This window comes from Gossypium raimondii, chromosome 9, assembly GCF_025698545.1.
Source record: "Gossypium raimondii isolate GPD5lz chromosome 9, ASM2569854v1, whole genome shotgun sequence".
In the NCBI taxonomy this organism is placed as follows: domain Eukaryota; kingdom Viridiplantae; phylum Streptophyta; class Magnoliopsida; order Malvales; family Malvaceae; genus Gossypium; species Gossypium raimondii.
In genome coordinates, this window is record NC_068573.1 from 35,692,656 (window position 1) to 35,705,935 (window position 13,280).

General features: G+C 32.2%; 1 protein-coding gene across 7 annotated transcripts; it reads left to right on the top strand.

Moving 5' to 3' along the window:
• The first annotated feature begins 2,194 nt into the window (after positions 1 to 2,194).
• LOC105799293 (ERAD-associated E3 ubiquitin-protein ligase HRD1B) lies at positions 2,195 to 10,812 on the top strand. 7 transcript variants are annotated; one of them, XM_052621017.1, is made up of 9 exons: positions 2,195 to 2,363; positions 3,014 to 3,556; positions 4,121 to 4,297; positions 5,613 to 5,762; positions 5,883 to 6,091; positions 6,756 to 6,906; positions 7,521 to 7,800; positions 8,181 to 8,314; positions 10,592 to 10,812. In XM_052621017.1, the coding sequence occupies exons 2-8, from the start codon at positions 3,024 to 3,026 to the stop codon at positions 8,307 to 8,309; spliced, it is 1,629 nt and encodes a 542-aa protein (XP_052476977.1). In that variant the 5' UTR covers positions 2,195 to 2,363; positions 3,014 to 3,023; the 3' UTR covers positions 8,310 to 8,314; positions 10,592 to 10,812. The 7 variants fall into 7 exon arrangements, with proteins under 7 accessions (XP_052476977.1, XP_052476979.1, XP_052476980.1 ...); XM_052621019.1 differs by having other exon boundaries at positions 10,595 to 10,812; XM_052621020.1 differs by lacking the exon at positions 10,592 to 10,812 and adding an exon at positions 9,428 to 9,763.
• Positions 10,813 to 13,280: the final 2,468 nt, after the last annotated feature.

Below are 13,280 nucleotides of genomic sequence, written 5' to 3' on the forward strand. Positions count from 1 at the left end.
GATAATCATTTTGTCTCTCACTAAGGAACTAGTTGGTTTTTACCCAACCGAACCATAATTGGATCTCAACCATGTCCAAATCATCCCTTAAAATTTTTAAATTTTCTGTAGAGGCTGCCAACTTTTGATTTCTTTCAATTTAACCCCAATTGTTTAAAATTTTCAGACTTAAAGGGAACAGGGAGTGACACAAGTGCCATTATGAGGATGCAATGAGAGTGTTGCGAGAATAAGTAGGGGAGAATGTCACGGGTCGCGGTTTAAAGCCCGTGACCATTGTACAAATAACGTCTTATGGAGGTCAATCTATTAAATGAGGCTCATTTGACCTGCTTGAACTAGCCCAATTCGAAGAACAAAGTGACGAAACTTATCTACTTGAAGCCTTGGCGGCCCAGCAAAGTACTTACGAAAAATTAGGGCTACCTTGGTAAATAGGGAAAGTAATCTTATTTGTAATATGATAAGATTTTGAATTTGTAATCATAGGGATTATGTAAATCCCTTAATTGTAGATATGCTTCGATCTCGTTCGTTGATGTACAGCTAGCTGTACTGTTGGATTTGGGGGAGCTCAATTATAAATAGAGGGCCTCCCCCTCATTTGTAATCATTCATTGTATTCCTTTCTTTAGTAGTGAATACTAATTGAAAGCATTTACTCAAACACCTTATGGGCGTTGCATTTTTTTGTGGCTATTTTGTTCTTTCGAGCTTTTTTTTGTCTTTGAGTTGTTTCCGCTATATTTTTAGTGCCTTAGAGAAATTTTGCGAGAATTCTCACTTTGCGAGAGTTAGATTAACTTAAGCACATTTAAAGTGAAGAAACCGCCTAAGGCCGCACAGGAGACAACAAATTGATTATACAGTTCAATTTCCCTACGTCTATGGAGCTCAGCTCAATGAGGTGAATCTGTTAAAAAAAGTTTAAAAACAACGAAATATAACGAAATTTTAAAAATTTCCTTTAAAACTAATAAATTATATCTATATTTTCAAAAAGATAAAAATCAATCGTGAAGCAACAATTGATTTGTTACATTAAGAAATTGACGTATACATAACACTTAGAAAGAAACAATACCTACATGAACAAATATAGCAATAAGCTTGTTGATGCAAACATTAAATGAGACATGCAAATGAAACAGAATTATAATATAAAGAATAAAATTGATGAAATTGAATACAAGTTTTGATTAGTATTTTCCTTTAGTTATGAAACCGTTTTCTATTTTGCTTATTTCCTTTATCTTTTCTCATGTATTTGGTATAATTTTTTTAACATTAATCTTATTAAATATTGTTATCATATCTATTTTTAATAGAACACTTAGAATTACCCATAACTCCTCCCAATTACTTTTTAAAATAATTGAAATATTTGGATTTCATAATGAAACTACTACTTGCTCCTCTAATATTTACAATTTTGTACTGCTTAAATAATCACAATAAAATTTAAAAAAACATATTTTTATTAACAAACAATTATTCATGCATAAAATGGCATAATAACATTTTTGGCCCTCAATATTACAAAAAAAATCATTCCCTTCATTCAATTTTCTTCTCTTTTGACCATTGAATTTACATTTTTTCAAATCACCCTAAAATTTATAGAAAAATTAACATTTGTTAACTTTCTTGATGTGGCATCCACATGGATTACCACATAAATGACACGTTTGCATTTAATAAAATTTTAAATTTTAAAAGTAAATTTTAATAAATTTAATAAATTTTAATTTTTTAAAATATATTATAAATTTTTAATTTTTAAAATTAATTAAATACATACATGTCATTCACGTGTATATAATATCAACAAAATTAAAAAACATTAATTCTTTCATTTATATTTTAGGTGATTTTCCAAAGCACAAATTTAAGAATAAAAAGATAAAAATTAATAAAAAATTAAAATAAAGTTTTTTTAAAATAAAATTAGAGACCTAAAAATAAATCATTATCCCCAAAAAAGGTAAAACATCCGTATGTAGATTAAACTCTAAAAAGAACTCTAAGATAATAATATTACCAACACAATCAAAATGGAAAAAAGAGGGGCCACAGTCTACGTGGAGTAGAGTGATTGGTAAAGCTGACAACCATTGCGTCAAAGCAAATGTAATCTAATACGGAAAAGATGGGAAAAAGAAGAAGAAGCAATTTGCAAGTGATATAAATAAATGAAATAAACATACAAACAAGCAGTCTCAATTTTTGTTGAAGTCCTGATAAAATTTATTATTAATTTATAGTTTAATCTCTCCTCGTCCAGAAAAGAAGACCCAGAAGGTTTCTCTTCTTTTCTCATTGTCGGTTCCTTCGAAATCCCTGGCGAAGTTTATCTCAACTCGGTACTGATTTTTACTCCCTTTGTTTTTATATCACCTCTTATTAGATAGTAATTATCGATTTTGGAAGTTCCTGGTTTGATTGTTTGGTTGGGGAGGAAAAAGGAATTTCAGGGAAAATCATTTGAATTTCTTTTTCTTTTGTTTTGATTCAAAATAGGGATTTTTTAAAGCATGACACTATGTTTGAATGAATAAAGTTTTATTCTTTTGGATACAGAGTATATAAATTTTATGACAATTTTACTTAAATTTTATTTTCTTTTTATAGCCCCACTTGATCTCACTGCTTATGCCTTATATTTTTTGTTTTATTACAAATTAGATGCTTTGCTTTATCTTTACCTCTTATTAGATAGAAATTATTGATTTCGGAAGTTCCTGGATTCGGTTCTTCGGTCGCAGAAGGAAGGAATTTTCATGGGAAATAGTTGACTTTTTTCCCTTCGTTTTGTTTTTATTGAAAAACGGATTATCTTTGAGCATGATACTATGTTTGAACTAGTAAAGTTCCATTTTTTTGGTAGAGTATGTAATTTTTATGGTAAATTTGTTCTTGGTTCTTATGCCTTAAGTTGCTGTTTTATTACCAATTCAATGCTCTAAAGGAGTAAGGATACTCGATTAAGAAGATATTGTGGTGTGGTAATCAGGTAGAGCAAAATGATGAGGCTGCGAACATATGCTGGTCTCAGTTTAGTCACGACACTAGCAGTTATATATCATGCATTCAACAGCAGAGGCCAGTTTTATCCTGCTATGGTTTATTTATCAACCTCTAAGATCAGCTTAGTGTTGCTTCTCAACATGGGCCTTGTAGTTATGTGTATCTTATGGCAATTAACCAAACGGTTATTCCTTGGGTCTCTTCGAGAAGCTGAGGTTGAGCGGTTGAATGAGCAATCATGGAGAGAGGTCATGGAGATCCTCTTTGCAATCACTATCTTTCGGCAGGAATTCTCTGTTCCATTTCTTGCAATGGTTACTGCTCTATTGTTAATCAAGGCTTTGCATTGGTTGGCGCAGAAGAGGGTTGAGTACATTGAAACAACCCCTTCCGTTCCGAAGTTAGCGCATGTTCGGATCATTTCATTTCTGGGTTTTCTTCTTCTGCTTGATTCTCTGTTTTTATACAGTTCTATCAAGTTTCTGATCCAAACACGACAAGCTTCAGTTTCCATCTTCTTTGCATTTGAGTAAGTTATTTAACACCTTTCTTGTTTTTGTGATTATCAGTTGAAGTTTGCTAAATTCATTTGCGCTTGTCATGTTTTATGGTTCATCACTCAAAACGATAATGTATTTAACTTGTCCTGAGTATTTTAGATTATTAAAATGAATTGGCAACGATGATCTTAGTTCTTGAAGTGGTAGTTTTTCTTTTGTGATTTTAATTATGGTTTGGGATCTTTGATTTTTAGGATCACAATTAAGGATTAAAAAATCTTGTATGTTAGCAAGGACTTGCCAGACTATAAAGAGATAAGAAAGGGCCTCCTTAAATATGTCATTTATGTGAGAAATTAAACGATAAATGAAGTTGACAGTGTAAAAGTCCAACCACCGATCAAATTATTAAAGTTCCTTGAATAAATAAAGGCAGGCTTGTTAAAAATCCAGCTATTCTTTGTTGTACTGCAATTTACATAAAGTAGACTAGTTTGACCCTCCCCTTTATTTCTTTCAAGTGCTGTATGTGTGTCATATTTTCTAGTTTATCTGTTTTTGCTTGGACTCATATTTTCTTTTTTGGGTTGTAGGTACATGATACTGGCAACAACAACAGTGTCAACTTTTGTAAAATATGTTTTCTATGTGAGTGACATGCTTATGGAAGGGCAATGGGAGAAAAAAGCTGTATATACCTTCTACTTGGAGCTCATCCGAGACTTGCTTCACTTGTCTATGTACTTGTGCTTCTTTCTTGTGATTTTCATGTAAGTAAGCCATTTATTTTTTACTTTCTGCCTTGATCAAATAGATGGTTATATTATTCTTGTGCAAATATAATTTTTTGACAGTTGGATAGTGTTCTAGGCTTGAGGTTCTCTAAAACTTTTTGGCTTACTTGAAGGGAAGGCTTAGTGCATGTTGAAGCAATTTTAAGCAGTGCTCTAAAATTTTCTAGTCAGTTTTTTTTAGATAGAATCTACGCTTCGTTTTAGGAGTTTTTTTCGTGCTTTAGATCCCCTTCAGTTATGTGGATATCTTATAATTAGGTTTTGAACTTGAAAGGTGGCATTAGGCATGTGGTTTTCTCTACATATAAAAATGCATTGGGCTGATTTGACATCAAACTAGGCTCAAATTCTGATAGTGAATTACATTTTTTGAGATTGTATTTACTGGTTCTAAACTTGCCCTGTTGGTTGTAGAAACAAAGCAATCTCTATCCCATTAGATTTTGTATGGTGTCTAGAATTGCTTTAGATGAGACATTCATCATACTACAGGCCAAGTTCTATAGCTGCTTTGAGATGAGAGTCAGGTAGAATATAACTTGTAGGGATGTCAGTGGGGCTGGGTGGGGGCGGATATTGTCAAATCCACCACCGTTCCACTGTAGACATTCAATATGTTTGTGACATATAAACATGGAGGAATAATCTATGACTATCTCAAATACTTCAGTGATCATTGTATGATGCATCATTACATTTTTATCCTTTTAAAAGTTAAATGCGTAAGGGTAAAATAGTAATTTTAAAATATCAAGGCTGGGCTGGGCAAGCAAATACCGCAACTGCTTCTTACCCGCTTTAAAAAACTGCCTCTCCCCACCCAGCCTCCACTTAATAAAAGGAAAAAAAAACCTCTCCAATTAGAGCGGATCAATTTGAAATCTATTGGATGGTTCGGGCTTTGCAATCCCTAAATTTAAGCAATTGGGTAATCTCCAATTGGTACAAATATATCCAGTTCTTTTTTCTGCTTTTCCATCATGAACTTTTTGATATATGAATGGGGTAGTGCTAAAACTTGGTTTGGCTTTAATTGCACTTGGCTGTCATAACAAAGAAATCGGTTTCTGATCCTAAAACTTCTAATGTGGTTGTGGTGAGAATCAAGACTGAGCTTTAGGTATTGAGATGCCTAGCAGTTGTCAATTGTTTAATGGAAAGCTTTGTAGGGCACTGCAAGGTCTTTAAGGAAAAGAGGGATCCTGTTGTCTTCACCGATGTCTCCAATCTCTTAGTTATATCTTATAGATTAATTCATGGCATGGTTTTTGATTTTAATTGGTGTGTGCAGGAATTATGGTGTACCTCTGCACTTAATACGGGAGCTTTATGAGACATTTAGGAATTTTAAAATTCGTGTTGCTGATTACTTGCGGTATAGAAAGATCACCTCAAATATGAATGATAGATTCCCGGATGCAACCCCTGAAGAACTCTCTGCGTGAGTCAGATAGTATTTGTTTACGAACTTCATTTTTTTTGTTTATAGAATCTTTCAATTGCATTTTGTTTTTTTATTCTTGATTTTTATTTCTTAACTGCTTAATGATTGGAGGAACAGAAGTGATGCAACATGTATTATATGTCGTGAAGAGATGACCTTAGCAAAGAAGTTAATTTGTGGACATCTTTTTCACGTGCACTGCCTTCGATCATGGCTGGAGAGGCAGCATACCTGTCCAACCTGCAGAGCACTTGTTGTACCACCTGAAAACGGAGCAAGTTCATCTGGAGGGCAACATGGAACTTGGTCAGATGCTCCTCGACAAGGTAATCTTATTGTAACATCATCTATGATAAAATGAATTCTTTTTTTTGAGCATTTTTATTTTCTTCACAAATCTAAACTGGTGTATGCCAACTGTTTGTTCTGTTATTTGGTTTTGAGATAATATGGATCATGCATGAATAAATTGCCCGACTTTCTGAAAGTTAGTTGCTTTTTTCTAGGTATCAGGTAAAGCTAACTTTTGGGTCTTTAAAATTTTCAATCGATTATCACTAGTTCAAAATTCAGTTTTTTTAGTTGCCATTATTTATGCTTTGTTGTACTGTGGCTAAGCAAGCTAAGGTATCATCCTCCTGAAATAATGTGTGAAATGTCCATAGGTGTTACCTATACTTCAAGGCATGCACCTTAGTGTGGTGTATTACTTGAAGGCTTTTCATCCCCAAACCTGTCTTGAATGTTCTTTCCTAGTTTTTTTGGTCTCAAATTTTTGGGGATAACCCGTTCCCCATCCCAGTTATTAAACTCATACACATGATTTATCCCATATAAAAGCTTGTAAGCTGATTTGCTTGCAAAGAATTTGGAATGTTGACAGTAAGTATTACTTTGTTCGGCTGTGGTATTGCTTCTCTTACAAATTTACAGCTAATCAATCTGACTTCATAGTCTGAAAAAGGGGCTAATTGCTTATAGTGGGAACAGGGTCCAGCACGAGTTCAGCTACACAAGGTCCTGGTGTTGAGATGGCCACTGATAATTTGACCCCTCATCAGGCGAGGCTGCAGGCTGCTGCTGCTGCAGCATCAATATATGAGAAATCCTACGTCTATCCTTCTGCAAACACATTAGTTTGGTAGGTAGTTTATGCTTGTAATTTTGCACACCTATCAATGACATTGGCAGCTTCCCCATTTTGCCACCTTTATGATCTCATCCCTTTTTTCCTTTTGATTTTTAATCACATGCTATTATTGCAATTTAAAAGAACTGTAAATACGAGGACCAGAGAAATGAATTAGGAATGTGCCATTGAGACCTAATTTTCTTGGCTTTTGTTTGTACAGAAGTTTTCTATGTGTCTGACCATTATTGAAGTGGCAACACTCTTCTCTAGTTACATTCAAACTTAATTATGAAACCATAAATGTAATCATTTGAATTGAGGCCTATTACATAAACTGGGAACTGAAATGTCTACTACCAAGAGAAGGGGGGGAATACTTCAAACACATCCAGGTTACAGAGCATATTGAATTTGAGTGCTAGTTTTCAAAAGCTAATAAGTACTTCATTGGTTTAGAGGCCTCCCTAGATCTTGTATGCCCACATATGTGCTGCTTTCTAATTCTTATAATGAGGCATTTTTTTTACATGATCAGATCTAGTTCTGAGTGCAATAGCATTGATTTGCTAATCCTAACTGGTACTACCATTTACATGTTACAATTTTGTGCATGGTATAAGCAGGTCTCCAGGAAACCCTGTACTTCCAGGGTCTTATGCGCCATTGGCCGACACCATGAAGGTGGAACATAGTGGGGAAAGCCCATCCATTGGACATCAACAGTTTGCCATTCCTGGTGGACAGTCAAACTTGCCCTTTCCACAATTCCCAAACTGTGTTTTTGTTCCTTTCCAGTTACCTGGTGCCAATGGAAACTCAGGAGGAGGAGGATCAGGGAGTAATCAGAATATTTCAGATTCCCAGTTGGAGGCTCAGAAGAAGATTATTGAACAGCAGATTGAGGTATCATTTTTGTAGTGTACTAGTACTATTTTTGCTTTCTCTATGTAATTGTGTGTTAAAAATTTTGGAGAACATTCTCTTATTTCTTGCGTCCTACCAAAGGGTCTACTCACTTTGGCTTAGCTCGGGACATTAGTAGACTATGTATACGTCCATAAATTTTGGATCAAGGTGAGAGACTTGGAGTGCAATGGCTTACATGGGACAGCCACCTTCTAGTTGCACTAGAATTGAGAGTTTCCATTTGTTTGTCTCTTCCCCCATATAGAGCTTCATCTTTTCTGATCAAAATATTTTAACATTTAACACTAAAATTACAAGTGAACTCAAACTGTTCCACTTTATCACTTCGGTTTTTCATCACCTATTTTACTCCATAGGTACTGCAACGTCAACTTCAACTCTTGCAGATGCACGAGCCAAAAACTGAGGAAAGCTCGGACATTGGTCTCACAACCTCATCAGATAGTAAAGGAAAGGGCGTTGCATCTTCTTCTTCTGAAGAGTAAAGAGGGTACATAGTCCTTGCTCAACTCTAGCTTATTTGAATTCATGTAGTGCTCTTAACCTAACACACAGAGATTATTACATACTTCAGAATTTTATTCATAACTTTTAGTGCCATGTTACCTATTTCCTTTAAAAAAGAAAATCTTTTGAGCTTACCACATCGTCTTGACCTTTTCTTTGACATCACAAAATCATTTTATGACAGTCATTATCACTTACCAAATATTGTAAAGGAAAAAACTGTTAGATTTTAAAAGAAAAATAATTTTTAATTTATTGGAGTCCCGGAAAAAAAAGTGACTCCATAATCTGTTGGTGGCTGGTACAGGCATAGGTTCCTGTCAAAATATAAGGAATTTGTTTTCGAAGTGTGCTTGTCTGTGTAAGTAGGTTTTAGAGGGAAACTAGTGACAAAAATTTATCATAATTTCAGCAGCGCTTTACTTTTAGTTACCTCCTATGAACAGTAACTAACTCTAGCATATAATAGCAGATCAGGTATTGAATTGCATAATTTGAGGTAGTAATTGCATATAACATTAGAGAAAGGAGCTTGTTAGCTCCAGATCAGAGAGTTTTACCGTAGTCAGTAGCTGTTACTAGAACTTGTAGTGAGTGTTAGATATGAATATGTTGTATATGGGTGTGGTGAAGAAGATAATATTTCTACGATATCTATGTTTGAATATGTGCCGGTATGGAAGAAAAAGCGCTGAAATGACGGTACTTAATTCGTACTTACAGCATCAATAATGATCTCTTGAAATCAAATCCGTAGGCAAGTCATCCTTGGCTATCAAACCAAGGCTACTTTCTTCATGTGAAAGGCTTTTATGAGTAAGGATACTTAATATGATATGCTGTTTTTAAACACCGATGTGTATGTATGTATTTTATAGTGTTTACAATAACATAAAGACACCATATATTCTCAAACTATTATGACACATGAAAAGAATACTGAGACCCACTTCCATATCAATTCGACAACTGCTTCTTTTTCCTCCCATTTCTTGAATATAATATTTTTATTTGGACAAAAACTTCCTCTTGATGGAATGGAAAACTTTTTATGAAAGCAGAAAGACCAAATTAAAATGATCGACTCTACTCACAGGCTTTTGAAAAGGGAATATTAGGGTTCAACGTCGAATGCAGGGAGAGAGAGAGAATAGGGGAAGAAGAAAAACATACGCCCTTTTCGACGGAATTTATTATGTCGAATAATATTCCATCAGTCTTTTAACAAGGAATTATTTTCTTTTATGGATATCGACCAATACCCCTCTTCTTAGGACGTGAAGTTGTTGGAAGACATGCTTAAAGAGTATGCATCAACGCTGTCTTTGACAAACCTGATGTGCTTAGCCATGTCAAATGGAACAAGTTTTCAAACAAATTTCCTTAAAAAAACAAAAATGAAGTCGGAACATATTCTTCCATTGCCAATAAATTCAAGGGTCTGAGTTCATAAGAATCGTTATTAGTAGACAACTTGGCAAACAAAGTGTAAATTTATAGAAATGGACAACTTAATAGTAGCAATAGACAGCATCAAACTTAAAATATCTTTTTTTTTTTTTTTTATCTTATGGCTTAATGCTTATTTTGACCGTTGTATTATATACGAATTCTCAGTTTGGTACTTAAAAAATTAGTCTTTGTACTACCATTCCGTCTATCTTATGATTCCATCTATTATTTCTCTTAAAAAACGTCCCGGCCGATCAAATGCTTTAAAAATGTGAGAATTTTATTTTATAAAAGTATTTAAAATTCAAAAATCCAAAAAATTGAGATTTTTAAAATATTATTTTAGAAATGAAAAGAATGTATAAATTTATTAAAAATGGAATTTAGAATGAACTTGAGCACATGCATGGTCAGGTCTTTAAATTTCGAAATTGCTATGTTTTTGGAAATTATAAAAGAAATGTACAAAACTATTAAAAGAATAATTTCATAATCAGCATGGATAAATGTATGTTGGGGTAAACCTGTATGTATATATATATATCGATTTGACTTGATTTGATCACACGCTCACCCCTAAGTATAGTGACAAAAATAGGTATCAAGTCATTTTTCTCTAGTCACCGGTAAAATTTTATTTTATTTAAATAGTTATGAAAAAATTATAAAATTATCACAAATGTTATTGATTCATAACGGTTTGATTACTAGCCCGTTGATTGTCCTTCATTTCATAATTAAATGACATGATACATTAATTCAATGTTATATAAGATTAACACTTAAATTAACCGTGGTTTGCATGCAGCAGCAGGCAGTCTTCTTGGCTTTGTTGACAGCCTCTTCTTTTTACATGCATCAAAGTAACCGTGAGGTTAGCAAAGTGAGTTTAATTTGCAGGCCAGACATTCATATCCTTATTGGCTATTCCATTTCTAACTTTGCTACGTCTTTCCATTTCTCTTCACAACTTTGTAGTTTATGTGATCCCATAATTATGATATATCAATTAAGTACTAGTTTTGAACATCTCATTTGTAAGATCTAGGTTGGATCCTACTGCCGCCTATCTCTTTTAGTATATGATTTGTGTGTCTGATCTAATATTCAAACCTAATCTAATCAACATTATAAAAATATAATTAAAATAAGCTTCATTATATTACATTAATATAAATTTTAAATCTAAAAAAATTGAAGCATAAAATCAATAGAAAATAAATATACAATCTTTCTCTTTTCAAATTTTCTACATGTATTTACACGTGTATTATTTAAAATATGAATATCATAATATTTTATAATAAAAATTTTATTAATTAATTTTATGAAATAAATTTAAAACATGTAATTGGTAATTTATTTTTCAGTTAATTTTTAATTATAATTTTAATATATATTTACAATTATAATTATAAAATTGATTTTTATCTTCTATTTTCAATTATGTATTTTTATGTTATATATTATTTATTATTCTTTTATCCATAACATTTTTACGTGTTTATTATAAAATATTTATTATTGTGTTTACCTATATGTTATTAATTGTTTAGAAAATGTTTTTATTACTACTATATTATATATCATATACTATTCATTTTAATTATTTTTCTTTAAAATTATTATATTTAGTAATACGTTATCAATCATTTACTACATACCTAACTTTTTCATTATTAATTTTATTTCATAAAATTTTCAACATATAAAATCACTAAAATTAATTATAAGTTAACATATTAATAAATTTTTAAACTAAAATGTAGCTTGATGTATTAAATATTATATTACAAAGCTTAAAGTGTAATTAAATTTCGAAACCTTAAAATTTTATTAGGTAATGACTAGTTTATTCTCATGTTATCAATTATGTACCATTATATTATATTTACTATAATTTTATTAGTTTCCATTCATCATTTACTATTATTTGTGAATAAATTATTATTATGTGTTAAGGTAAATTAGAAGAAAGTGGAGAGGATGGTAGTTTACACAGTGAAGAGAAAGTATTAGTATTTAAGAGACTCTTGCTTCCCTTGAAGAAGGGTATGATAGTTATATGTAATGTTGGTTTCTAGTGTTCTCAAGCTTCAATACGTGCTTGTGTTGGGGGAGGGCTCTCGTCATGGTATACCCTTTGAGGGTGTCAAGTTGACAATATTTCTTCATCATTTAAGTTAGTGATGTGACTTGATGTGATGGAAATACGAGGCATGTGAGTATTGGATATCAGTTGTCTTACTAGATGATAATTGCAAGTTGACAAATTAGTTTAAGGGAGGAGGAGGATTCTCGTCATGGTATACCCCTTAAGGGTGTTAGGTTGACAATATTTCTTCATTTAAGTTAGTGATGTGACTTGATGTGATGGAGGTACGGGGCATATGAGTGTTGGATATCAATTATCTTACTAAGTGATAATTGCAACCTGATAAATTAGTTTAGTTTGACATAGACTCACTTTTCTCTCTCATTTTTATTTTTGTACAAATCTTCTATTTGTTCTTCCTAATGATTAAAAAACGTAATGTTAAGTAGAAATTTCGTTTCTCTTAAGGGATTTTTATAATTTTGTTTTTGAGTTTATGTGCTTGGTTTTTATTTTGTGGACTTTTATTGAATTTTTTGTTATATTTGTTTTGGGATTTTATGAGGAAATATGAGTGTTTTTGGTATAGATTCATTATTGATTAGAAGTATTTATAAAATTTGTTGGGTTTTATTGTTATTGAATTTGATGATTTTGTGTTGTTCTTTATTGAATATTAAGCATTTAAAGGAGAAGAGAGAGAAAAAAAAAAAGGGAGAGAAGTTAAAAGAGAATCTAGAGTAACATGGACTTTTTCTCCTAACATTTGGATTGAGTTCGTAGGCTAAAGTTGTCATTGTTGGAAGGAATTTACCTAAATACCACATTAACCCAAACATGATTAGCCTTAGATCATAAAATGGATGAATGATTATAAAAAAAATCACATTTAATTCGCAAAAATTACATTAGATCAATAAATTTATATTCACAACATTTTGAAATATAGGGATATATGTTTAGATAATATAAGATTTGAGAGGCGAAAGCCATTACTACTTGGCATTCTCAACCTCTCCAAAATTGAAGGTTTTAATTAAAATGTTTTTATTACATTTAATTAAATTTATGTATATATAATTAAAACCAATTATACTAAAATGTTTTTGTACACACTTTAAAAATGTTATTATTGCTTCATAAGATTTTTTTAAGGGCTAGAAAATTTAAGCAATTTTAATTTGACCCGACATCCAAAATAAAAGCAAAATAGGCGAAAAAGTCCTCTATTTTGGGCTCCCAAAATATAAATTTGCAGACACCATGGCATTACTTTTCCAATACGGAGACGCCACGTGTGACGACATTGAACCCGAGCTGCTATCCTCTACATCCGACACCAGTTAAGGAGCAAATCTCCAGTTGACCAAACCAAAACTTTCAACAAAGGACGAATCTTAAA

Excerpts from the sequence above, each read along its gene's own strand:
- LOC105799293 (XM_052621017.1), top strand. The coding sequence starts at position 3,024 with ATGATGAGGCTGCGAACATATGCTGGTCTCAGTTTAGTCACGACACTA. Across the intron at positions 6,907-7,520 it reads TCTGCAAACACATTAGTTTG|GTCTCCAGGAAACCCTGTAC; the intron begins GTAGGTAGTTTA and ends TGGTATAAGCAG. Across the intron at positions 7,801-8,180 it reads TTATTGAACAGCAGATTGAG|GTACTGCAACGTCAACTTCA; the intron begins GTATCATTTTTG and ends TTTACTCCATAG.